This window comes from Salmo salar, chromosome 02 (assembly GCF_965601325.2).
Source record: "Salmo salar chromosome 02, fSalSal1, whole genome shotgun sequence".
In the NCBI taxonomy this organism is placed as follows: Eukaryota; Metazoa; Chordata; class Actinopteri; order Salmoniformes; family Salmonidae; genus Salmo; species Salmo salar.
Genome location: NC_138292.1, coordinates 31,548,246 through 31,575,000, shown reverse-complemented (window position 1 = coordinate 31,575,000; position 26,755 = coordinate 31,548,246). Strand labels below are relative to the sequence as shown.

Below are 26,755 nucleotides of genomic sequence, written 5' to 3'. Positions count from 1 at the left end.
CTACTATCATACATTCTACTATCATACATTCTACTATCATACACATTCTACTATCATACACATTCTACCATCATACATTCTACTATCATACACATTCTACTATCATACACATTCTACTATCATACATATTCTACTATCATACACATTCTACCATCATACATTTTACTATCATACATTCTACTATCATACACATTCTACTATCATACACATTCTACTATCATACACATTCTACTATCATACACATTCTACTACCATACATATTCTACTATCATACACATTCTACTATCATACACATTCTACTATCATACACATTCTACTATCATACACATTCTACTATCATACACATTCTACAATCATACACATTCTACTATCATACACATTCTACTATCATACACATTCTACTATCATACACATTCTACTATCATACAAATTCTACTATCATACATCAGGAGTATTATAATAGGTAAAAGGATCTTAATTTGACCTGTTTCTCACAGCAGGAAAATAATTCTGCAGCAACAGGAAATATTAATCATTGTGTGGATTATAATTGATGGACATTTTTGTTAAGGAAAATTAAGTCTGACATTTTAAACCTCGAACACACTACAAGTTTGCGGAATGTCCTGCAACAACAGGGTGATCCTACACCTGTACATGTCATTGTTGGAGCCAGGCGTGGATAACTGATACTGTCATTGATATGGGGGCGTGGATAACTGATACTGTCATTTATATGGGGGCGTGGATAACTGATACTGTCATTGGTATGGGGGCGTGGATAACTGATACTGTCATTGATATGGGGGCGTGGATAACTGATACTGTCATTGATATGGGGGCGTGGATAACTGATACTGTCATTGATATGGGGGCGTGGATAACTGATACTGTCATTGATATGGGGGCGTGGATAACTGATACTGTCATTGATATGGGGGCGTGGATAACTGATACTGTCATTGATATGGGGGCGTGGATAACTGATACTGTCATTGATATGGGGGCGTGGATAACTGATACTGTCATTGATATGGGGGCGTGGATAACTGATACTGTCATTGATATGGGGGCGTGGATAACTGATACTGTCATTGATATGGGGGCGTGGATAACTGATACTGTCATTGATATGGGGGCGTGGATAACTGATACTGTCATTGATATGGGGGCGTGGATAACTGATACTGTCATTGATATGGGGGCGTGGATAACTGATACTGTCATTGATATGGGGGCGTGGATAACTGATACTGTCATTGATATGGGGGCGTGGATAACTGATATTGTCATTGATATGGGGGCGTGGATAACTGATACTGTCATTGATATGGGGGCGTGGATAACTGATACTGTCATTGATATGGGGGCGTGGATAACTGATACTGTCATTGATATGGGGGCGTGGATAACTGATACTGTCATTGATATGGGGGCGTGGATAACTGATACTGTCATTGATATGGGGGCGTGGATAACTGATACTGTCATTGATATGGGGGCGTGGATAACTGATACTGTCATTGATATGGGGCCGTGGATAACTGATATTGTCATTGATATGGGGGTGTGGATAACTGATACTGTCATTGATATGGGGGCGTGGATAACTGATACTGTCATTGATATGGGGGCATGGATAACTGATACTGTCATTGATATGGTGGGGTGGGGGGGTGGATAATGATGCTGTCATTGATATGGTGGGGTGGGGGGGTGGATAATGATGCTGTCATTGATATGGTGGGGTGGGGGGGGTGGATAATGATGCTGTCAGTGATATGGTGGGGTGGGGGGGTGGATAATGATGCTGTCAGTGATATGGTGGGGTGGGGGGGGGTGGATAATGATGCTGTCAGTGATATGGTGGGGTGGGGGGGTGGTTAATGATTCTGTCAGTGATATGGTGGGGTGGGGGGGTGGATAATGATGCTGTCAGTGATATGGTGGGGTGGGGGGGTGGATAATGATGCTGTCAGTGCTATGGTGGGGTGGGGGGGTGATAATGATGCTGTCAGTGATATGGTGGCGTGGGGGGGTGATAATGATGCTGTCAGTGATATGAGGGCATGGGGGGTGATAATGATGCTGTCAGTGATATGGTGGCGTGGGGGGGTGATAATGATGCTGTCAGTGATATGAGGGCATGGGGGGTGATAATGATGCTGTCAGTGCTATGAGGTCGTGGGGGGGTGATAAGGGGGGAAGTTCTAACTCAGTTGCTGTCAGTGAGTCAGTCGATAGGAATGTGGAGTTGGAAGATAAACCCTCTGAGACACACACACACACCTACCCCCTACACCCCCACACGGACAGGCCTGTTTCATTACATCATTACCTAGCTGCCAATCAAACGCTCTCTCCAGGCCTCTCCATCTCTCTTTTTACTCCCCTCTGTCATTGCCCTCTCTGTCTCCATTGGCTTTCTTCCCATGCTCCATCTCTCTTTTTCCCTCTCTTTCTCCCCCTTTCACACACACGGTGGGTGTTTCCCTTATTTTATTCACTCTTCATATCAGTTCATATCCTGGTACTAATGGGCTATTTCCTCCTATAAAAGACTTGTTGTTGCATCACCGCAGCAACGGTGTGGAAATAATAACCATATGGATCAAATCAGATGACACAAACGTGTGCATGCATGTGTGTGTGTGTGGGAGACAGATAATTCATTGTCTGCTTCTACCCTGGAGGTGACAGCTCTGGTTTCACCTTGTGGAGTATCCTTTTCTCTACTCTACCTCAATCCCTCTCCTCCCCTCCCTCCTTCCCCTCTCTCTCTTTGTATGATTGACAGGTTGATGAGCAGCCTGTACATTAGTGAGGTTGAATACCCAAGGCTCTATCTCCCTGCTACCATCTCTCTCCTGTTACACATGGCTGCCTAGGAGACATGGACCTGAAACAGGATCGGCTGCTGATAGCGGATGGACAGACTTAAGGCACACATCCAAGAATGTGAGGAGATGTGAGGAGAGTGTAGACAAGAAAGGGGCAGAGAGGGCGAGGGATGGAGGGGTGGAGGAGGAGGATAAGGCAATGGGTGAGGCAGCGATGGAACTGTCTGACATATCTGAGGGGGTGCCTGTGAGATCATGAATGGAAGGTAAAACACATCTGTTCTGATTATAGTTTTTTCCCTTGTTGTGACTCAAATTGTATTAAACCTGGCCGATTGGTCAACGATCATCAATCCCTAGTCCGTCTACTATCTACCTTGGCTTTAACTAGGTAGGTTATTGAGAACCCATTCTCTTCAACAATAACGACCAATCATATTCTGGGGATCTGATTTGACCTTGACCTTAAGCAGCCACTTCCTGTCTGACATCTGACCTTTGACCTCTCACCTGGTTTAAAGTGCCAGTCGTGGTCATCCGCAGCCGACAACGCCACCAGGATAACGGCAACCACAATGACAGGTAACAGCCGCAGCTCTGGCGTTGCCATGGCACCAGCAACACGCCCGGTTACCTGTCCGGAGACGCGCTGACAACCACAGGCATACCTGACAGAGAGAGAGAGAGAAAGAGAGGAAGGATTAGAAGATTTCAGAATGCATGAATCATTTATTTTGTATCATGAAAGACAGAATGCGAGAGAGTAGGAAGAATGAGAGAGAGGGGTGATAATCCGTGTGGATGGGTTTCTGTCTGAATGTCAGGTCCAGTCTAGGAGATACAGTAGCTTCCTCTGTGATTTATGAAGCCCTGTCTGTCAGCCCTGTGTATGTGTAACCAGACACCATGGACTCATTGGAGAGCAACTCCACTAAATCCTCAGGCTTAGAGGAGGAATCCAGGTGGGAAATCACCTGTAGTAGTTAGACTGGGGCCTGATAGGGTGCTGTAGTAGTTAGACTACAGCATGGGGAGTGATAGGGTGGATAGGGTGCTGTAGTAGTTAAACTGGGACCTGATTGGGTGCTGTAGTAGTTACACTAGGGCCTGATATGGTAGATAGGGTGCTGTAGTAGTTAGACTGGGACCTGATAGGGTGCTGTAGTAGTTAGACTGGGACCTGGTAGGGTGGATAGGGTGCTGTAGTAGTTAGACTGGGACCTGATAGGGTGGATAGGGTGCTGTAGTAGTTAGACTGGGACCTGGTAGGGTGGATAGGGTGCTGTAGTAGTTAGACTAGGGCCTGATAGGGTGGATAGGGTGCTGTAGTAATTAGACTGGGACCTGATAGGGTGGATAGGGTGCTGTAGTAATTAGACTGGGACCTGATAGGGTAGATAGGGTGCTGTAGTAGTTAGACTGGGACCTGATAGGGTGCTGTAGTAGTTAGACTAGGGCCTGATAGGGTGGATAGGGTGCTGTAGTAGTTAGACTAGGGCCTGATAGGGTGGATAGGGTGCTGTAGTAGTTAGACTAGGGCCTGATAGGGTGGATAGGGTGCTGTAGTAGTTAGACTAGGGCCTGATAGGGTGGATAGGGTGCTGTAGTAGTTAGACTAGGGCCTGATAGGGTGGATAGGGTGCTGTAGTAGTTAGACTGAGACCTGATAGGGTGGATAGGGTGCTGTAGTAGTTAGACAGACCTGATAGGGTGGATAGGGTGCTGTAGTAGTTAGACTGGGACCTGATAGGGTGGATAGGGTGCTGTAGTAGTTAGACCTGATAGGGTGGATAGGGTGCTGTAGTTACCCATCTACGAGACACAAAAGGGCTTGTCCAGTAGTTTTACTGGTGGATGCTTAATGATTGGGGGTCATGGGGGCAGGGAGGGAGAGACAACTGGTAGGGGAGGGGGTGTAGAGGGGTGGCCTGGGGTCCCTGTGGGCCCTCTGACTTCACTGGCACAGACCAACAGCTGACACACAGCTGTAGGGACACAGAGGAAGGGGAGCGACAGTGTGATGGACAGAGGGAGGGAATGAAGGGAGGTATGAAGACGAGTGAAAAGTGGAATTGTAGGCATAGAGAACGGAAGAGAAGGATGGAACGAAGGAGCAGTCCAGATGACATGGATGACATAGTAGAAAGAGTGTGTGTGTGTGTGTGTGTGTGTGTGTGTGTGTGTGTGTGTGTGTGTGTGTGTGTGTGTGTGTGTGACAGAGGAGATTTCAGGGATAGCCAGCCAGTGCAGCTGTCCAGAACAAAAGACAGGTGCTAGGCAACAGATACAGGGTGCAAGTGTTCAGAGAGAGGGAGAGAGTAGACAGCTTGTTTTGAGAAAACACCCAAGCCTTCCAAACGAGTGAAGCAGTGTGTGTCTGCTGTGCCAGATGACACCATGTTGAAATATGTCTCTTACAGGATTCCAGTAACTCCAAGCATGCAGAACCAGAGCTGAGAATCTCCCTCTGCTGGCCTGTCCACTATGTCAACAATCCTAAAAATGATCCCGTCACAATCCATAACAAGGTACTCAACAAATGTTACAACAGATAAAATACCTTTACTGACCAGCGATCACAAAACTGGATGGAAACACAAACCTTAGGTTCTGAAGAAAATACAACCAAATGAAAATCACCACTAACCAAAACCAAGATTATGTTTGGCATAGACAGTCAAGTGTTTTTGAGGCACCAGGCAGCTGCCATGTCTAAGTGGAAAAACAAGCCACAGTGTTTAGGGAGAAGCTAGTGAGGGAAGTGAGGCGAGCCCACAGTGTTTAGCTAACCATCTATCTATCTCCCTATCCCACTGCCATTTCCCTCCACTTACATGATTTGTCCAGACTAATTCACAAGGCTAACTAATGGTTATGAACAGCTGTCTAAGTCCCACCACACAACAATAAAACAGACAGAGAGAAGGGAGAGGGAAGGAGGGAATGAGGGAGGGAGAAGAAATGTTCTTATGAAAAAGTATGCTTCAGAGAAAGTATGACAAAAGTTTGGATTCCTTTTGGCACTGCAATGTGTCATGACAATCATATTGAAGTTTGCATTCCAAACTATACTGAACAAAAATATAAACACAATGAGCTGAAATAAAAGATCTCAGACATTTTTCATACGCACAAAAAGCGTATTTCTCTTTCATTTTGGCAACAAATTTGTTTACATCCATGTTAGTGAATATTTATCCTTTGCCAAGATAGTCCATCCACCTGACAGGTGTGGCATATCAAGAAGCTGATTGAAACGCATGATCATTACACAGGTGCACCTTGTGCTGGGTACAATAAAAGGCCACTCTAAAATGTGCAGTTTTGTCACACAACACAATGCCACAGATGTCTCAAGTTTTGAGGGAGCGTGTATTTGGCATGCTGACTGCAGGAATGTCCAACAGAGCAGTTGCAAGAGAATTTAATATTAATTTCTCTACCATAAGCCGCTTCCAACGTTGTTTTAGAGAATTTGGCAGTACGTCCAACCAGCCTCACAACCGCAGACCACGTGTAACCACGCCAACCCAGGACCTCCACATCCGGCATCTTCACCTGTGGGATCGTCTGAGACCAGCCACCCAGACAGCTGATGAAGCTGTGAGTTTGCAAACAGAAGAATTTCTGCACAAACTGTCAGAAACCGTTTCAGGGAAGCTCACCTCCGTGCTCGTCGTCTTCACCAGGGTCTTAACCTGACTGCAGTTTGCCGTTGTAACCGACTTCAGTGGGCAAATGCTCACCTTTGATGGCCACTGGCACGCTGGAGAAGTGTGCTCTTCATGGATGAACCCCCATGTCGCAAGGATCTGTACACAATTCCTGGAAGCTGAAAATGTCCCAGTTCTTTCAAGGCCTGCATACTCAGACATGTCACCCATTGAGCATGTGTGGGATGCTCTGGATTGACGTGTACGACAGCATGTTCCAGTTTCCGCCAATATCCAGCAATTTTGCACAGCCATTGAAGAGGAGTGGGACAACATTCCACAGGCTAATATCAACAGCCTGATCAACTCTATGCGAAGAAGGTGTCGCGCTACAAGAGGCAAATGGTGGTAATCCCAGAAACGGACAGGTTATCTGATCCATGCCCTACCTTTTTAAAGGTATCTGTGACCAACAGATGCATATCTGTATTCCCAGTCATGTGAAATCTATAGATTAGGTCCAAATGAATTTATTTCAATTGACTGATTTCCTTACATGAACTGAACGGCTTTCCCTGTGGCTCAGTTGATAGAGCATGGTGTTTGCCATGCCAGCATGGTGTGTGCAACGCCAGGGTTGTGGGTTCGATTCCCACGGGGGGCCAGTACAAAAAAAAAATGCATGAAATGAAATGTATGCATTCACTACTGTAAGCCGCTCTGGATAAGAGCGTCTGCTAAATGACTAAAATGTAACTCAGTAAAATCTTTGAAATTGTTGCATTTATATTTTTGTTCAGTGTATAATGTGATTGTCTTGGAACTGCTAAGATCAATAGTACCCATTAAAACACCCATTCAAGTTGGGCCATATTATGAGAGTTTTCCATACTATATGACTTGATGGTATCAAGCCCAACTTTGAGCTGGAATGTTCGTTCCTCTCAGTCTAATTCTAAGGGGTTGAGTTTGGGCCTGGGGTACAACAAGGAGCTGATTCTAAATCTATTATATTCTCTGTGTTCCGTCTTCTCTGTGTGGAGTCCATGAACACAGCAGCCACAGAGACTGTTTCTCTCCCTAGCCAGTCAGCCAGTTAGTAAGACAGACAGACCATTTCTCTCCCCAGTCAGCCAGTCAGTAAGACAGACAGACAGGAGTAATAGTAACCCTCCCACTGGGGAGGCTAGAGAGTAGTGAGGTCTTTGTTCTGGGTTTCCGTCAGACCCAGTAGAGGGAGTAGAGGGAGTCACTGAGGCACAACCATCTGGTGAGTCCTGGATAGAAGGAAACACCTTTTAACCTTCCAAGCACTTACAGTGTTCGATAGTGTCAGCCAGGGAAACAAGGCAGCACTTGAAGGCTTTCCTGAACGAGAGTAGATGGTTTTGTTATTTTGTCTGTGAGTCAGTGATAGCCTGGTCCCAGATCTGTTTGTGAGGTCTAGACACATCAGAGGGGTATACTACAAAGTAGGATCAATGAGTTAGCCAGCTAACTTGAATTAATAACAAGAAATAACTGTTGATTTTCTGATTCATTAAAAAGCTTAGATATGTGTTATGGTTATTGAGTCAATTAGACCATGCCCATTTCAAACTTATCTTTCTAAAAATGACAACATTACTTTAGAATAGTTAGGCAAGTAAGATGGCTAACTCATTGATCCTGCTTTGTAGAATACCCCTTTGTTTATTTATGCTGTAGTTGACAATACAACACAAACAGATCAGAGACCAGGCTAGGTCAGGATTTTTGTTAGCCTGGTAACACTGCTACTGGTTCTGAGGGGCTATCTCAGAATCTTTAAAGACCTGGCCAGAAGAACAATAGTGGCAGCTAGAGAGCTGTGCTACTATCCAGCAGGCATTTTTGCTAATCCTGCAAGAATTTCTGATACCCTTCCCTTGAGGCTGTCGCCCTTCCCTTGAGGCTGTCGCCCTTCCCTTGAAGCTGTCGCCCTTCCCTTGAAGCTGTCGCCCTTCCCTTGAAGCTGTCGCCCTTCCCTTGAAGCTGTCGCCCTTCCCTTGAAGCTGTCGCCCTTCCCTTGAAGCTGTCGCCCTTCCCTTGAAGCTGTCGCCCTTCCCTTGAAGCTGTCGCCCTTCCCTTGCAAGTACTAGTTAAACTATCTGACTCATTGCTTGCGTCCGTAATGGGTCTGCGGTCAAACGATCACCACTCATCACTGTCAAACGCTCCCTAAAAGACTTCAGCGAGCAGGCCTTTCTAATCGACCTGGTCGAGGTATCCTGGAAGGATATTGACCTCATTCCGTCAGTAGAAGATGCCTGGTTATTCTTTAAAAGTGCTTTCCTCACCATCTTAAATAAGCATGCCCCATTCAAAAAATTTAGAACCAGGAACAGATAAATCCCGTGGTTCACTCCAGACCTGACTGCCCTTGACCAGCACAAAAACATCCTGTGGCGTACAGCATTAGCATCAAATAGCCCCCGCGATATGCAACTTTTCAGGGAAGTTAAGAACCAATATACACAGGCAGTTTGAAAAAGCTAGCCTAGCTTTTTCAAACAGAAATTTGCATCCTGCAGCACAAACTCCAAAAAGTTCTGGGACTGTCACGCTTATCGACGGTGAAGGAGGACCAAAACGCAGCAGGCATGCGGTTGTTCATTTTGAACATTTATTCACTCCAAAATGAACACAAAAATAACAAAAGAGAACAAACGATAAACTGACAGTCCTGTAATGCTGACATACACTAACACGGAACAATCTCCCACCAATGACAAACACACCCTAATATATGGGACTCTCAATCAAAGGCAAATAGACAACACCTGCCTTCAACTGAGAGTCCCAACCCCAATTAACCAAACATAGAAACAGACACACTAGACTCAACATAGAATACATGAAAACCAAACAGTGCCCAAAAACCCCGGAATACTTAAATCAAATGCCCCTTCAACAAACACACCACCCCGAACCACATAAAACGAATACCCTCTGCCACGTCCTGACCAAACTACAATACCAATTAACCTTATACTGGCCAGGACGTGACAGGGACACTGTAAAGTCCATGGAGAATAAGAGCACCCCCTGCCAGCTGCCCACTGCACTGAGGCTAAGAAACACTGTCACCACCGAACTAATCTAACAAATCCAAACAAACAAATCAGAACTAAAGTTTTGTTGCTAAGGATTCCACGACGCGGTTAGCCTTTACGGCTGGGACTGCAAGTTTGTGTTCCTTTTTTTGCGCGGATTCCACGAGTGCTAGCTGGCTCTACTACAGACACCTGTCGTTGTCATGGGAGAGACTCAATGTGATCTTTTCGTAAAACAACTGGTTGCAGTAAAGAGCCAATCTGGATACTAAGGAGATCCTGAGGGAAATCGACGAGTACCAACAGCTTTACGCTATGGAGGAACAACATACTCCTTCGTGGAAAGATCCGACCACCTCACAAAATAACTTTAACCCGACAAAAAAAAGAAAAACAGATTAATCTACAGACACGGATGATTTACTTACCCTTGAGGTAGAGGCTAGTGCTCTGGCTGGAATCCATGCAACACTGTAAACGTTGTGTGAAGAGGTAGCAGGGCTGAGGGGGAGTTTGGAGTTCAGCCAGAGTGAAATTCTCACGCTCCAAAGAGAAAACAAGACACTCACAGCCAAGGTAAAAATCCACGATTCCAACATGGATTGTCTACTCAGGGAAAACAGGGTGATGAAGGAGTCGCTACTAGACATAGACATCGTTTTTTTACTGGGATTCCTGAGGACGTGTCCAATAATCCAGAGGGCGCGATCAGAGAATTAATGTAATCCGCCTTGAACCTTCCTATAGAGACTGTAAACAAGGTGGCTTTCCACAGAGTACACAGACTTGGAGCTCGGAGTGACAAGACCAAGGGTCCCTGACCGATCATCGCGAAATTTGAACACTACCAACAAAATGAGTTGATCAAAAGCAGGGGAAGGGAGCTTAAAAGGGACCAAATTCGGTCTCAATGACCAATTTCCAAGGGAGATAAACGAATGTCGTAAGAGACTGTATCCGGTACAAAGACAACAAAGGAAGGATGGTAGGCGTGCCTTTATCATTGTGGACAAACTCTTTATAGATGGAAAGCTATTCCGAGACAGCTCCACAGTGGCTGTACTAAATTCTACAGGGACTTCAGGTTACAAAAAGAAGAAGGTATGGGAACTGTAAAAATATAGGAACATTATGAAGTGGATATGAACACACACGTACTCAATTACATGCTTGCTTACACATACGGACTTATACATACACACACACACCTGATCTCGCTCTCTTCTCTCCCTCTTTCTCTATTGTCGAGAACTGTTTTATAATTTAATGTTTATTGTTTGTCTATCTTTTTTATGTATTTGTCTCCATTTTTCTATATGTTTACAATCTTTTTATGTATTTGTCTACATTTTTCTATATGTTTACAATCTTTTTTATGTATTTGTCTAAATTTTTATATATGGGGAAGATATCAGAATAGGGGCATTGGGGAATAATAACATATTGTATGGAATACATTTGTACTGTAGTGAAGCCGTCTCTAGAGTAATGTAAGGTCTAGCGCATGATCATGTGAAACGTCAATTGCTATGGAAATGCTGGGATGTGTTTTTCAATTATGTTAAAGGTAATTAGGATGCAACTATGATGGTGATATGATATGGATTACAATTATCATAATGAATATTAAGGCTATACGCACTACATGTTTCACACAGACACTCAACCATGCAAACTGGCAGAGTTATTATTTATTTGGACATCACACATTATAGTCTTACTCTTATACAGACATCGTACACACTCTCACTATATCACATCCAATATCATACACATCAACCTACTCAGATTTGCTACACACATAATATCTTGTCTCAATTTTCTAACATCTGTGGCATTGGCTCACAGGCAAACAGGCAAGGAAATAAAACAAATATTGCTAGAACCTATTTCTTGAATACTAAATATCAGACATTTGAAAGCTCTAGTTTTGACCTTCATAATACCTCTGATGGCAGTAACTTTACAAGCACTATGGTCAATTTAGACTGAGAATAGTATCTAGTTATGGTAAGGGGTGAAATAAGTATAGCCAGTTATAATTGTAACGGTTTAGCAGATTATAAAAAAAGATCAGTCTTTACATGGCTAAAAGAAAAGGAATATAACATATACTGTTTACAGGAAACTCACCCCCGATGAAGTTGCGTGGGAAAAGGAATGGGGTGGTGAAATAATTTTCGGTCATGGACAAAGGAACTCAAAAGGTGTGATGATCTTAATTAACAAAAATGTCGATCTGAATGTGCAAATAGTCCAGAATGATTCGCAAGGAAGGTGGATCCTTTTGAATATGAAAGTGGACGAAAAAGAGATTTGTCTCATTAATCCATATGGTCCAAATCAGGATGATCCACACTTCTTCGAAAACATTTATACCAATTTATTGAACTTACAGGCAACAAATGATATAATCATTATGGTAGGAGACTATAACACAGTGTTAAGTACCTCAATGGACCGTAAAGGTAATCACTCTACAAACTATCATCACCGTGCCCTTTAAGGAAATCACAAATATAATGGACACATTAGAAATAATGGATATTTGGCGACTAAAAAACCCCGACCTAGTGAGATATACATGGAGGAGACTTAATCAAGCTAGTCGTCTTGACTACTTTCTTGTCTCTTTCTCTCTTGCATCAAAGGTTTAAAAAGTTTTAATAGGAGACAGGAAGCGATCGCATCATCATCTAATTGGGATTCACATAACTCTTATAGATTTTCCATATGGACGGGGATATTGGGAATTGAATCAAAGTTTACTGGAGGACAACTTATTTTTAACTAAGACAAAAGAATTCATAACTGAATTTTTCCAGTATAATATAGGTTCAGCAAATCCCCTTATTGTTTGGGATACCTTTAAATGTACCTTCAAGGGTCATTCAATTCAATATTCATAAATAATAAAAAAGCAGTTTCTGGCTAAAGAGACAAGACTAACAAGGGAAATCCATGAACTAATAGTACAGGTAGATAGAAATAAAAACGATACTACAGCAATACAAAATAAGTTAGAGGAAAAACAAAAAGAACTTGAGGAACTTATTCAAGAACGATCTAATGTAATCTGTTACAAAAATAAAGCAAACTGGATGGAATATGGAGAAAAATGCACCAAATTCTTCCTGAATCTCCAAAACAGGAAGGCTAACAAAAAGAATTTGCAGAAACTCGTTAATGAAGACGGCATCATCTATGATTCTCCGAATGATATTTTAAAAGAGGAAGCTAATTATTTTAGGCAGATGTTCTCGTTTCCGTGTCATCCTTTCCCACTGAATGAAGATTATGGTAAGGAATTCTTTCCAAATAATATAAAAAATGGAAAATTAACAAATGTACGGAAAGATCAGTGCGAAGGCCAAATTACAGAGGAATAACTTTTTGAGGCTATTAAATCCTTTCAGTCTGGAAAAACCCCAGGGCTTGATGGCATACCGGTAGAGGTAGATCAAGTATTTTTTTATATACTAAAAGCTCCATTCTGATTTCTCTATTATTAAAACAAGACCCAGATGGCAAATATAAAGACCCAGTCTATCTAAAAAACTGGATGCCCCTTACACTTCAATGTTGTCATGCAAAAATACTAGCAAAATGCATAGCACTCAGAATTAAAAGGGTTTGACCAGGTGTTGTTCATCCTGATCAGACAGGTTTTTTACATGGACGATACATTGAAGATAATATACGACAACTACTAGAAATAATAGAACATCATGAAACATATAAGAAACCAGGAATGGAATTTATAGCGGATTTTGAAAAGGCATTTGATAAAGTAAGACTGGATTTTATTTAGAAATGCCTGGATTTTTAAAATTTTGAGTAATTCTCTTATAAAATGGGTAAAAATAATGTATAGCAACCCCAGGTGTAAAATAGTAAATAATGGCTACTTCTCAGAGAGTTTTGAATTGTCAAGAGGAGTTAAACAAGGGTGTCCGCTGTCACCATATCTATTTGTTATGGCCATTGCAATGCTAGCTATTAAAATCAACTCCAATAACAACATTAGAGGATTAGAAATCCAAGGCTTAAAAACAAAGGTGTCCATGTATGCTGATGACTCAAGTTTTATATTAGGTCCACAAGCTAGATCCCTGCAATGTCTCATTGAAGATCTGGATAACTTTTACATTTTAGTCATTTAGCAGATGCTCTTATGCAGAGCGACTTACTACATACATTTCATACATTTTTTTTTCTCCATACTGGTCCCCCGTGGGAAACGAACCCACAACCCTGGCATTGCAAACACCATGCTCTACCAACTGAGCCACACGGGACCACTGTACTCTCTTTTCTGTACTCTCTAGACTAAAACCTAATTATGTGTGCAATGTTACGTATTGGATCCTTAAAATATACAACTTTTACATTACCCTGCAGTTTACCTATAAAATGGGCTGATGGTGAAGTACACATACTCGATATTCATATCACCAAATATATAAATAAGCTCTCCACAATGAATTTCAATAGAAAACTTGTAAAAATAGACAAGATAAATAGGTAAATACCTGTCTATTTATGGAAAAATTGCCCTGATTATCTCCCGAGTCATATCTCAGTTTACTCACTTACTTATGTCGCTGCCTACTCCTGATGATTCGTTTTTCAAATCATATGAGATTTATCTGGGACGCTAAACCAGCCAAAATAAAATGTGCCTATCTATATAATGAATATGAATTGGGTGGTTTGAGATTATTAAATATAAAAGCACTAAACCACTCTCTAAAAGCTTCACTCATTCAAAAGTTTTATTTGAACCCTAAATGGTTCTCAAGTAGATTACAAAGAAAAGCTCATCCATTGTTTAAAAATGGCCTTTTTGCATTTGTGCAGATTGCCATGTTGTAACGGTTGTCGTCGGGAATGGAGGACCAAAACGCAATGTGGATGCTCATCTTGTATTTATTTTCAACCAAGAGAACACCAAAATAACAAACAAAGCACTCACAAACAACAAAACAGTCTTGTCATGCTCACACACACAAAACAAGAAACAATCTCCCACAAACACTAAACCAAACACATACCCATATATAGGACTCCCAATCAGAGGCAACGAGAAAACGCCTGCCTCCAATTGAGAGTCCAACCCCAATAAACCAGACATAGAAATACAAAAGACCAGAGACCACATAGAAATACAAACATAGAACATTACCCAAAAACCCGGAAATAATAAATCAAACGCCCTACTAAATAAACCACCACCCAAAACCACATAAAACAATACCCTCTGCCACGTCCTGATCAAACTACAATAACAAATAACCCTTATACTGGTCAGGACGTGACACGTCTCATTTTCGATTAATTGAAAATGATACTTTATTCAAAGTATCTCTCTTTTCAAACAAGCATTGCAGAGCTGGCTACAATTTCAATTTCATCCCCCTGAAAGATAGAACAAATATTACAACAAATATTATGGCTGAACCTAAATGTGCTGGTTGATAAAATACCTGTATTTATGGGAAAGATGTTTGAAAAGGGTATTTTGTTCTTAAATTATATTGTAAATTGGAATGGTAGAGTTATGTCCTTCATAGAGTTATCAGAATTGTACGGAAAGGTCTGCTCAATCCAAGAGTACAACCAATTGATTACAGCATTGCCCCAAAAATGGAGGCGAGTGGCAGCGGTAGGAGGTAGGGAACTGGTCTGTCTGCCCAATATAAAGGATCAAAACTGGCGAAGGAATAAAAATAGCATAAATAGGAAAGAATACCAGTTTCATTTGAGGACCAGGATGTTGACAACTGTGCCATAGAAATTGTAAAATAGTTGGGAAGAGATTTTTGATGTACCGATTCCATGGTACAGGGTGTATGAGTTGATATATAAAACAACGCAAGATTTAAGACTTCGTGCTTTTCAGCTAAAATTATTATATACAATTCTTGCCAACATCAAAATGTTGAATATTTGGGGCATAAAATCATCGAAGCTCTGCAGATTTTGTTGTGAGGATACAGAATCAATAGACCATTTATTTTGGTATTGCCCTCAGGTAGCTTGTTTCTGGCCTCAGGTTCAGGAATGGCTCTAAAATTGACCCTAGAAATAGTACTGTTAGGAGATCTGGAGAAACTGGGTCAGTCAGTTAGTAATATACTAATACTCTTAGTAAAAGTATTTATCTTCAACTCGCAATCTGTGGATTCTATTCGATTAGATAGATTGAAATTGTACTTTAAACATCACAGCGTAGTTGAAAGATATGTGTTGCGTAGTGGGTGGCCAGCAGAGATAGATGGGATGGGATGGGCTGAGGGAAGCTGAGGGTTGGTATGTGGAATTGGAGTAGGAGTGGAGTTGCTGTGTAAGAGATAGAATGATGGTCAAAGATAAAAGTGAAAAAAAGTACAAAAAGTACAAATAAAACATAATAAAAAGTACATCAAAATGACACTAAGTGGTAGTGTTTTTACAACTAATGCCGGTTTGCCTAAGGCTGACCGTGCAGGTGTTTGTACACATGCATATACACACACTCTCATTCAAATAAACACATACAAGAACACACACATACATGTAATAGTGCCAGACATGCAGCACAAACAAATACAGTTGACATTGCTGTCATGATTTTAGTTGTCCTTGATGTCCTTTGTTTTAAATTATTATTAATATATATTTTTACAATTTTGCATTGTTGTTTGCTGTTTTCTTCTGTCTTTTCCTTTTTTCTCTTTAGTTCATTATCTTGGTTGTTGGTGCATTGGGGGGTTCTTGGGGGAGGGGAATGGTATTAATTGAATGTCTCGAATGGTTGAGGGACAGCTATTGGGGAACTGTGGGGGGATTTTGGAGGGTTCGGGTTCACGTTTTTTGACCTTGTGGTAGATCAGTCAACATGCCCTTGAGCAGGGCATTGACCCTGGCTGCTTCTGTGTGTTGCTCTGAATGGGACTCTGTTGGATGACTGGTGTGATGTAGTTATTGAGCGGCTTCACTGCAAGTATATTGTATGTTTCAAATATTCAATAAATATTTATTTTTTTAAACACTGTCACCACTGATAAATCCACAATAATTGAGAATTTCAATAAGCATTTTTCTACGGCTGGCCATGCTTTCCACCTGGCCACCCCTACCCTGGTCAACAGCCCTGCACCCCCCACAGCAACTTGCCCAAGCCTCCCCCATTTCTCCTTCACCCAAATCCAGATAGCCGATGTTTTGAAAGAGCTGCAAAATCTGGACCCCTACAAATCAGCAGGGCTAGACAATCTGGACCCTCTCTTTCTAAAATGATCAGCCGAAATTGTTGCAACCCCTATTACTAGCCTGTTCAACCTCTTTTGTATCGTCTGAGATCCCCAAAGATTGGAAAGCTGCCGCGGTCATCCCCCTCTTCAAAGGGGGAGACACTCTAGACCCAAACAGCTACAGACCTATATTTATCCTACCCTGCCTTTCTAAGGTCTTCGAAAGCCAAGTTAACAAACAGATCACCGACCATTTCGAATCCCACCGTACCTTCTCCACTATGCAATCTGGTTTCCGAGCTGGTCATGAGTGCACCTCAGCCACGCTCAAGGTCCGAAACAATATAATTACCGCCATTGATAAGAGACAATACTGTGCAGCTGTATTCATCGACCTGGCCAAGGCTTTCGACTCTGTCAATCACCACATTCTTATCGGCAGACTCAACAGCCTTGGTTTCTCAAATGACTGCCTCACCTCAGACAGAATTCAGTGTGTCAAATTGGAGGGCCTGGCAGTCTCTATGGGGGTGCCACAGGGTTCAATTCTCGGGCCGAGTCTTTTCTCTGTATACATCAATGATGTCGCTCTTGCTGCTGGTGATTCTCTGATCCACCTCTACGCAGACGACACCATTCTGTATACCTCTGGCCCTTCTTTAGACACTGTGTTAACTAACCTCCAGACGAGCTTCAATGCCATACAACTATCCTTCCGTGGCCTCAAACTACTCTTAAATGCAAGTAAAACTAAATGCATGCGCTTCAACCAATCCCTGCCCGCACCTGCCCACTCGACCAGCATCACTACTCTGGACGGTTCTGACTTAGAATACGTGGACAACTACAAATACCTAGGTGTCTGGTTAGATTGTAAACTATTCTTCCAGACTCACATTAAGCATCTCCAATCCAAAATTAAATCTAGAATCAGCTTCCTATTTCGCAATAAAGCATCCTTCACTCATGCTGCCAAACATACCCTTGTAAAACTGACTGTCCAACCGATCCTTGACTTCGGCGATGTCATTTACAAAATAGCCTCCAACACTCTACTCAGCAAATTGGATGCAGTCTATCACAGTGCCATTTGTTTTGTCACCAAAGCCCCATATACTACCCACCACTGCGACCTGTATGCTCTCATTGGCTGGCCCTCACTTCATATTCGTCGCCAAACCCACTGGCTCCAGGTCATCTATAAGTCTTTGCTAGGTAAAGCCCCGCCTTATCTCAGCTCACTGGTCACCATAGCAGCAACCATCCGTAGCACGCGCTCCAGCAGGTATATTTCACTGGTCACCTCCAAAGCCAATTCCTCCTTTGGCCGCCTTTCCTTCCAGTTCTCTGCTGCCAATGACTGGAACAAATTGCAAAAATCACTGAAGCTGGAGACCCATATCTCCCTCACTAAATTTAAGCACCAGCTGTCAGAGCAGCTCACAGATCACTGCACCTGTCCATAGCCCATCTGTACATAGCCCATCTGTACATAGCCCAACCAACTACCTCATCCCCATACCGTTATTTGTTTTGCTCCTTTGCACCCCAGTATCTCTACTTGCATATTCATCTTCTGCATATCTATCACTCCTGTGTTTAATTGCTAAATTGTAATTATTTCGTCACTATGGCCTATTTATTGCCTTACCTCCCTTATCTTACCTCATTTGCACACACTGTATATAGACTTTTTCTCTATTGTGTTATTGACTGTATGTTTGTTTATTCCATGTGTAACTCTGTGTTGTTGTTTGTGTCCCACTGCTTTGCTTTATCTTGGCCAGTTCGCAGTTGTAAATGAGAACTTGTTTTCAACTAGCCTACCTGGTTAAATAAAAGTGAAATACATAAAAAATATATATAAATAAATACATTTCTCCTCCATGTCATTGGTTATTGTTCTCAGAACATCATTGGTCACTGAAGCCGAGGGAAGATGGCTGCCCTCTTGGACAGTAGCCCAACAGAAAGTTCTGACCCTCTCTCCGATCGATGGGGATATTGACATAGGTCTGAGAGAGGTGTGGTGTGGTGCGTTGTCCTTCAACGGCACATATGGATCTTCTCACTGGAGATAGAATGAAGCCATCTGTCTGGAAACAATGGCTGTGGTGGATATCCGCTGTGATGAGGCTGTATGTACAGTGGGGGGGAGGACTGAAATCCTGCAGCGCCCGCAAGGTCCCCCTGCTCAAGAATACATATACAGGCCCGTCTGAAGTCTGCCAATGAACATCTGAATGACTCAGAGGACAACTGGTGAAAGTGTTGTGGTCAAATGAGACCAAAATGGAGCTCTTTGACATCAACTCAACTCGCCGTGTTTGGAGGAGGAGGAATGCTGCCTCTGACCCCAAGAACACCATCTCCACCGTCAAACATGGAGGTGGTAACATTATGCTTTGGAGGTGTTTTTCTGCTAAGGGGACAGGACAACTTCACCGTATCAAAAGGACGATGGACGGGGCCATGTACCGTCAAATCTTTGGTGAGAACCTCCTTCCCTCAGCCAGGGCATTGAAAATGGGTCGTGGATGGGTATTCCAGCATGACAATGACCCAAAACACACAGCCAAGGCAACAAAGGAGTGGCTCAAGAAGAAGCACATTAAGGTCCTGGAGTGGCCTAGCCAGTCTCCAGACCTTAATCCCATAGAAAATCTGTGGAGGGAGCTGAAGGTTCGAGTTGCCAAACGTCAGCCTCGAAACCTTAATGACTTGGAGAAGATCTGCAAAGAGGCGTGGGACAAAATCCCTCCTGAGATGTGTGCAAACCTGGTGGCCAACTACAAGAAACGTCTGACCTCTGTGATTGCCAACAAGGGTTTTGCCAACAAGTACTAAGTCATGTTTTGCAGAGGGGTCAAATACTTATTTCCCTCATTAAAATGCAAATCATTTTATAACATTTTTGACATGCGTTTTTCTGGATTTTTTTGTTGTTATTCTGTCTCTCACTGTTCAAATAAACCTACTATTAAAATTATAGACTGATCATTTCTTTATAAGTGGGCAAACATACAAAATCAGCAGGGGATCAAATACTTTTCCCCCCCCACTGTAACAGTGCTATTGGTTGGTCAGTCAGTCAGTGCTCCAGTCATTCAGTCATCCAGTGATTCACTGGTATGTGTCAGCTGACACTTCATCAATACCAGGAAGTACCAGTCAGCAGGAAGTAAGGAAGTACAGCCAGTCAGAAGTTTTGAATCTGAACTGATTTTGACAGGATGGAGCAGGAGGAGAGGAGGAAAAGTGAGTCATTTAAAAATAACAAGCAGTGGTAAGAGAAGTGGAAGATAGAGGCAAATAGATGGCGAGAGAAACTAAGAAAATACTTTTGAGAAGTTAAACAACACATTTTGAGAGTGAGGAAGGAGAGAGAGAGAGCGAGAGAGAGAGAGGATTATAAAAGTGGGCGGATAAAGAGAGAGTGGAAGAAAGGGAACTCATTTCAAGGAATAGTTTGGCCTTGGGAAGTGTGGCATGACTCATTAGGACGTCTCTCTGCTTTCCAAAACATAGGTTCAACAACTCACACACACATACATACATATGTATGTATACACACGCGCACACACACAAACCTTCCCTTCACATAACTCCACTGGCTTGCCAGTGCCAACACCATAAACTTACGCCATGCACAACAACATTGCTCTGAACCAATCTAAGTGACGAGGAACTGACAGATATAAAATATTTCTGCAATAAAGACCCATGAATCAACTCTTTAGGAAGTGAGATAGGAGTAACAATTATTGTAATAAACTCTGATTCATTATATGCAGCTTGGGCCAAGTAGAAGTCAATCATTAAGGGAGTAAAACTTACAGTTACTCCAATACGTTCCTTCCCCCTTTCCCCTCCTCTCCCCTCCTCTCCTCTCCTCTCCCCCCCTCCCCTCCTCTACCCTCTCCTCTCCCCTCCCTTTCTCTCCCCTCCCCTCCCCTCTCCTCTCCCCCCTCCCCTCCCCTCCCCCTCCTCTCCCCTCCCCTCTCCTCTCCTCTCCTCTCCCCCCCTCCCCTCCTCTACCCTCTCCTCTCCTCTCCCCTCCCCTTCTCTCCCCTCCCCTCCCCTCTCCTCTCCTCTCCCCTCCCCTCTCCTCTCCTCTCCTCTCCTCTCCCCTCTCCTCTCCTCTCCTACTTCATAGTTAGGATCAGGTCCTCTTGGCCTTCCCCAGTCCTCCTTACTCTAACTCTCTCTCAGCTCCATAAGAGCTGTATTACTAGGATTGCACATTCTTCCCCTCTCCCTTCCCCTCCCCTCTCCTCTCCTCTCCTCTCCCCTCCCCTCTCCTCTCCTCTCCTCTCCTCTCCTCTCCTCTCCTCTCCTCTCCTCTCCTCTCCTCTCCCCTCTCCTCTCCCCTCCACTTCTCTCCCCTCCCCTCCCCTCCCCTCTCCTCTCCCCCCTCTCCCCTCCCCTCCCCTCTCCTCTCCTCCCCTCTCCTCTCCTCTCCTACTTCATAGTTAGGATCAGGTCCTCTTGGCCTTCCCCAGTCCTCCTTACTCTAACTCTCTCTCAGCTCCATAAGAGCTGTATTACTAGGATTGCACATTCTTCAGCATGTCTACATCAGTGGAGACCCCTCAGAGGAGTAAGGGGAGGACCATCCTCCACAGTGAATTTCATAAAAATACAATTGTGAAACATTAAAGAAGTTTTTAGATAAAACTATATTAAATATATTCATGTCACCAAATAATTGATTAAAACACACTGTTTTGCAATGAAGGTCTACAGTAGCCTCATCAGAACTCTGTAGCACCATGTGTAGCCGGAGGACAGCTAGCTTCTCTCCTCCTCTGGGTACACTGAGTTCAATACAAAACCTAGGAGGCTCATGGTTCTCACCCCCTTCCATAGACTTACACAGTAATTATGACGACTTCCAGAGGAAAAGTGAGTCTGTAGCTGCTATGAAAGTGAACTGTGTTTGTGTTATCAGGGGTGTATTCCTTCTGACGATTCTGTTGAAAAACGGTTCTTAAACGGAGGCAAACGGAACGCAACGGAGATAAACATACCAGAATTGATCCAATAGAAACTCTAATTTGCAACTGTTGGACTAATGATTACACCCCAGATCAGCTAGATGCTGGCAAGAGTGTGCAAGCCGGTATTGAATGTCTCACTCTGTCACCTTGATTACTCAAAATTCTATTGACCTGTGCACCTACGTTTGTAAGCTTTCATTTATAGGCTAGGTTGTAGCAACCTCATGAAAATGTGAGTATCATGTAGAAGCCTAAACCTATCAATGTTACATTGAGCTGGGTGAATGGAATATGAATAACAGTCATCCAATATGCTGTGAAAAAGAAGAAATCATCCTCCCTCATCTTAAACGGCACGACCGCCACTGGCCTATATAGTAGAGCAGACAGAGACCGTTGGCCACTGGCCTATATAGTAGAGCAGACAGAGACCGTTGGCCACTGGCCTATATAGTAGAGCAGACAGAGACCGTTGGCCACTGGCCTATATAGTAGAGCAGACAGAGACCGTTGGCCACTGGCCTATATAGTAGAGCAGACAGAGACCGTTGGACACTGGCCTATATAGTAGAGCAGACAGAGACCGTTGGCCACTGGCCTATATAGTAGAGCAGACAGAGACCGTTGGCCACTGGCCTATATAGTAGAGCAGACAGAGACCGTTGGCCACTGGCCTATATAGTAGAGCAGACAGAGACCGTTGGCCACTGGCCTATATAGTAGAGCAGACAGAGACCGTTGGCCACTGGCCTATATAGTAGAGCAGACAGAGCCCGTTGGCCACTGACCTATATAGTAGAGCAGACAGAGACCGTTGGCCACTGGCCTATATAGTAGAGCAGACAGAGACCGTTGGACACTGGCCTATATAGTAGAGCAGACAGAGACCGTTGGCCACTGGCCTATATAGTAGAGCAGACAGAGACCGTTGGACACTGGCCTATATAGTAGAGCAGACAGAGACCGTTGGCCACTGGCCTATATAGTAGAGCAGACAGAGACCGTTGGCCACTGGCCTATATAGTAGAGCAGACAGAGACCGTTGGCCACTGGCCTATATAGTAGAGCAGACAGAGACCGTTGGCCACTGGCCTATATAGTAGAGCAGACAGAGAACGTTGGCCACTGGCCTATATAGTAGAGCAGACAGAGACCGTTGGCCACTGGCCTATATAGTAGAGCAGACAGAGACCGTTGGCCACTGGCCTATATAGTAGAGCAGACAGAGACCGTTGGACACTGGCCTATATAGTAGAGCAGACAGAGACCGTTGGCCACTGGCCTATATAGTAGAGCAGACAGAGACCGTTGGCCACTGGCCTATATAGTAGAGCAGACAGAGACCGTTGGCCACTGGCCTATATAGTAGAGCAGACAGAGACCGTTGGCCACTGGCCTATATAGTAGAGCAGACAGAGACCGTTGGCCACTGGCCTATATAGTAGAGCAGACAGAGACCGTTGGCCACTGGCCTATATAGTAGAGCAGACAGAGACCGTTGGCCACTGGCCTATATAGTAGAGCAGACAGAGAACGTTGGCCACTGGCCTATATAGTAGAGCAGACAGAGACCGTTGGCCACTGGCCTATATAGTAGAGCAGACAGAGACCGTTGGCCACTGGCCTATATAGTAGAGCAGACAGAGACCGTTGGCCACTGGCCTATATAGTAGAGCAGACAGAGAACGTTGGCCACTGGCCTATATAGTAGAGCAGACAGAGACCGTTGGCCACTGGCCTATATAGTAGAGCAGACAGAGACCGTTGGCCACTGGCCTATATAGTAGAGCAGACAGAGACCGTTGGCCACTGGCCTATATAGTAGAGCAGACAGAGACCGTTGGCCACTGGCCTATATAGTAGAGCAGACAGAGACCGTTGGCCACTGGCCTATATAGTAGAGCAGACAGAGACCGTTGGCCACTGGCCTATATAGTAGAGCAGACAGAGACCGTTGGCCACTGGCCTATATAGTAGAGCAGACAGAGACCGTTGGCCACTGGCCTATATAGTAGAGCAGACAGAGACCGTTGGCCACTGGCCTATATAGTAGAGCAGACAGAGACCGTTGGCCACTGGCCTATATAGTAGAGCAGACAGACACCGTTGGACGTCATTACAAAAATTATGGATGTTAAATACTAATACTTTTTTTCGTTCAAGTTTTTTGTTATTATAAAAAAATGTCTGATTAATCCTGAAGCAAAACTAAACTAATAATGAATAGATTCAAACTAGCACTTTTAATGGAGTTTTGGGTTCAATTACAAAGTCTGTAGGTAGTCCTAAAGCCAAACACTGACTCATGCTTCTGCTCCCTGATTTGCATCAAAATGACAGAATCAAGAGGAGGAATATTCATTTTCTGTTGGGGCATAATAGCCTAGACCTCTGTCCTATACGCCTACAACACACCCACACTGCAGAGTGGAGAAACACAACCTGTGCAATTCTGAACAATTAATTAAAACACCTCTGTTGTTGCCTGTGTATGGATCCAAACCCGTATGGAACCAAGATCACCTGGGAGAATCAAGACAACGTTAGCACAATGAGCTAAAGCCTAGGCATTAGATCTAGAACATTGTGCTAAATCCTATGTATTACATCTAGACATTAGCTAGTATATAACTACTGCTATGCACACCCTTTCTATTCACATACTGTCCATACACACTACATTCGGAAAGTATTCAGACCCCTTGACTTATTCTAAAATGGATTAAGTACTTTTCCCCCCTAATCAATCGACACACAATACAATACCCCATAATGTCAAAGATAAAAAACATATCTTTTTTTTAAAGGTTGGCAAATGTACTAAAAATTAAAAACAGAAATATCACATTTACATAAGTATTTCAGACCCGTTACTCAGTGCTTTATTGAAGCACCTTTGGCAGCGATTACTGCCTTGAGTCTTCTTGGGTATGACACTACAAGCTTGGCACACCTGTATTTGGGGAGTTTCTCCCATTCTTCACTTCAGGTCCTCTCAAGCTCTGTCAGGTTGGATGGCGAGTGTCGCTGCACAGCTATTTTCAGGTCTCTCCAGAGATGTTCGATCGGGTTCAAGTCCGGGTTCTGGCTGGGCCACTCATGGACATTCAGAGACGTGTCCAGAAGCCACTCCTGCGTTGTCTTGGCTGTGTGCTTAGGGTCGTTGTCCTGTTGGAAGGTGAACCTTCACCTCAGGCTGAAGTCCTGAGTGCTCTGGAGCAGGTTTTTATCAAGGATCTCTCTGTACTTAGCTCCGTTCATCTTTCCCTCAATCCTGACTAGTCTCCCAGTCCCTGCCACTGAAAAACATCCCCACAGCATGATATTTTCACCACCATGCTTCACCATAGGGATGGTGCCAGGTTTCCTCCAGACGTGACACTGGGCATTCAGGCCATAGAGTTCAATCTGGTTTCATCAGACCAGAGAGTCTTGTTTCTCATGGTCTGAGAGTCTTTATGTGCCTTTTGGCAAACTCCAAGCGGGCTGTCATGTCCCTTTTACTGAGGAGTGGCTTCCATCTGGCCACTCTACCATAAAGGCCTGATTGAAGTGCTGCAGAGATGGTTGTCCTTCTGGAAGGTTCTCCCATCTTCACAGAGGAACTCTGGACCTCTGTCAGAGTGACCATTGGGTTGTTGGTCACCTCCCTGACCAAGGCCCTTCTCCCCTGATTGCTCAGTTTGGCCAGGCAGACAGTTCTAGGAAGAGTCTTGGTGGTTCCAAACTTCTTCCATTTCAGAATGATGGAGGCCACTGTGTTCTTGGGGACCTTCAACGCTGCAGAAATGTTTTGGTACCCTTCCCCAGATCTGTGCCTCGACACAATCCTGTCTCTGAGCTATACAGACAATTCCTTCGAACTCATGGCTTGGTTTTTACTCTGACATGTACTGTCAACTGTGGGACCTTATATAGACAGGTGTGTGCCTTTCCAAATCATGTCCAATCAAATGAATTTACCACAGGTGGACTCCAATCAAGTTGCAGAAACATCAAGGATGATTAATGGAAACAGGATGCACCTGAGCTAAAATTTCGAGTCTCAGAGCAAAGGGTCTGAATACTTATATAAGTAAGGTATTTCAGTGAATTTTTTAAGCTTTGTTTAAGCTTTGTCTTTATGGGGTATTTTGTGTAGATTTATGTTTTTTATTTTTATTTAATCAATTTAAGAATAAGGCTGTAACGTAAAAAAATGTGGAAAAAGTCAAGGGATCTGAATAATTTCCGAATGCACTGTATATATTTATATTCCATGTGCAATGCCAAGCGTCAGCTGGAGTGGTGTAAAGCTCGCTGCCATTGGACTCTGGAGCAGTGGAAACGCGTTCTCTGGAGTGATGAATTACGCTTCACCATCTGGCAGTCTGACGGACTAATCTGGGTTTGGTGGATGCCAGGAGAACACTACCTGCCCCAATGCATAGTGCCAATTGTAAAGTTGGCCCCTTAGTTCCAGTGAAGGGAAATCTTAAACGCTACAGCATACAAAGACATTCTAGGCAATTCTGTGCTTCCAACTTTGTGGCAACAGTTTGGGGAAGGCCCTTTCCCATTTCAGCATCACAATGCCCCCGTGCACAAAGCGAGGTCCATACAGAAATGGTTTGTCAAGATCGGTGTGGAAGAACTTGACTGGCCTGCAAAGAGCCCTGACCTCAACCTATTTTACTTTTTACTGCATTGGTAGGAGCTAGTGTAACAGTGTAGGTTCTGTCCTTCTCCTCGCCCCTACCTGGGCTCAAACCAGGGACCCTCTGCACACATCGACAACAGCCACCCTCAAAGCATCGTTACCCATCGCGCCACAAAAGCCGCGGCCCATTAAAACTCATTTTTCAACCACTCCACAAATTTCTTGTTAACAAACTATAGTTTTGGCAAGTCGGTTAGGACATGTACTGTGTGCATGACATGGGGGAATGGAAATGATGCAGACAATACATTGCT

General features: G+C 43.7%; 1 protein-coding gene across 4 annotated transcripts in view; it reads right to left on the bottom strand.

Moving 5' to 3' along the window:
* The window catches only part of LOC106579511 (epithelial discoidin domain-containing receptor 1), an 87,003-nt gene that overhangs the window by 47,979 nt on the left and 12,269 nt on the right, over positions 1-26,755 (bottom strand). For all 4 annotated transcript variants that reach the window (XM_082961837.1, XM_082961839.1, XM_082961845.1 and 1 more), the window contains exon 2: positions 3,351-3,508. In XM_082961837.1, coding sequence (XP_082817963.1) covers positions 3,351-3,450 — 100 coding nt within the window. In that variant the 5' untranslated portion in view covers positions 3,451-3,508. The remainder of the gene's footprint in view (positions 1-3,350; positions 3,509-26,755) is intronic.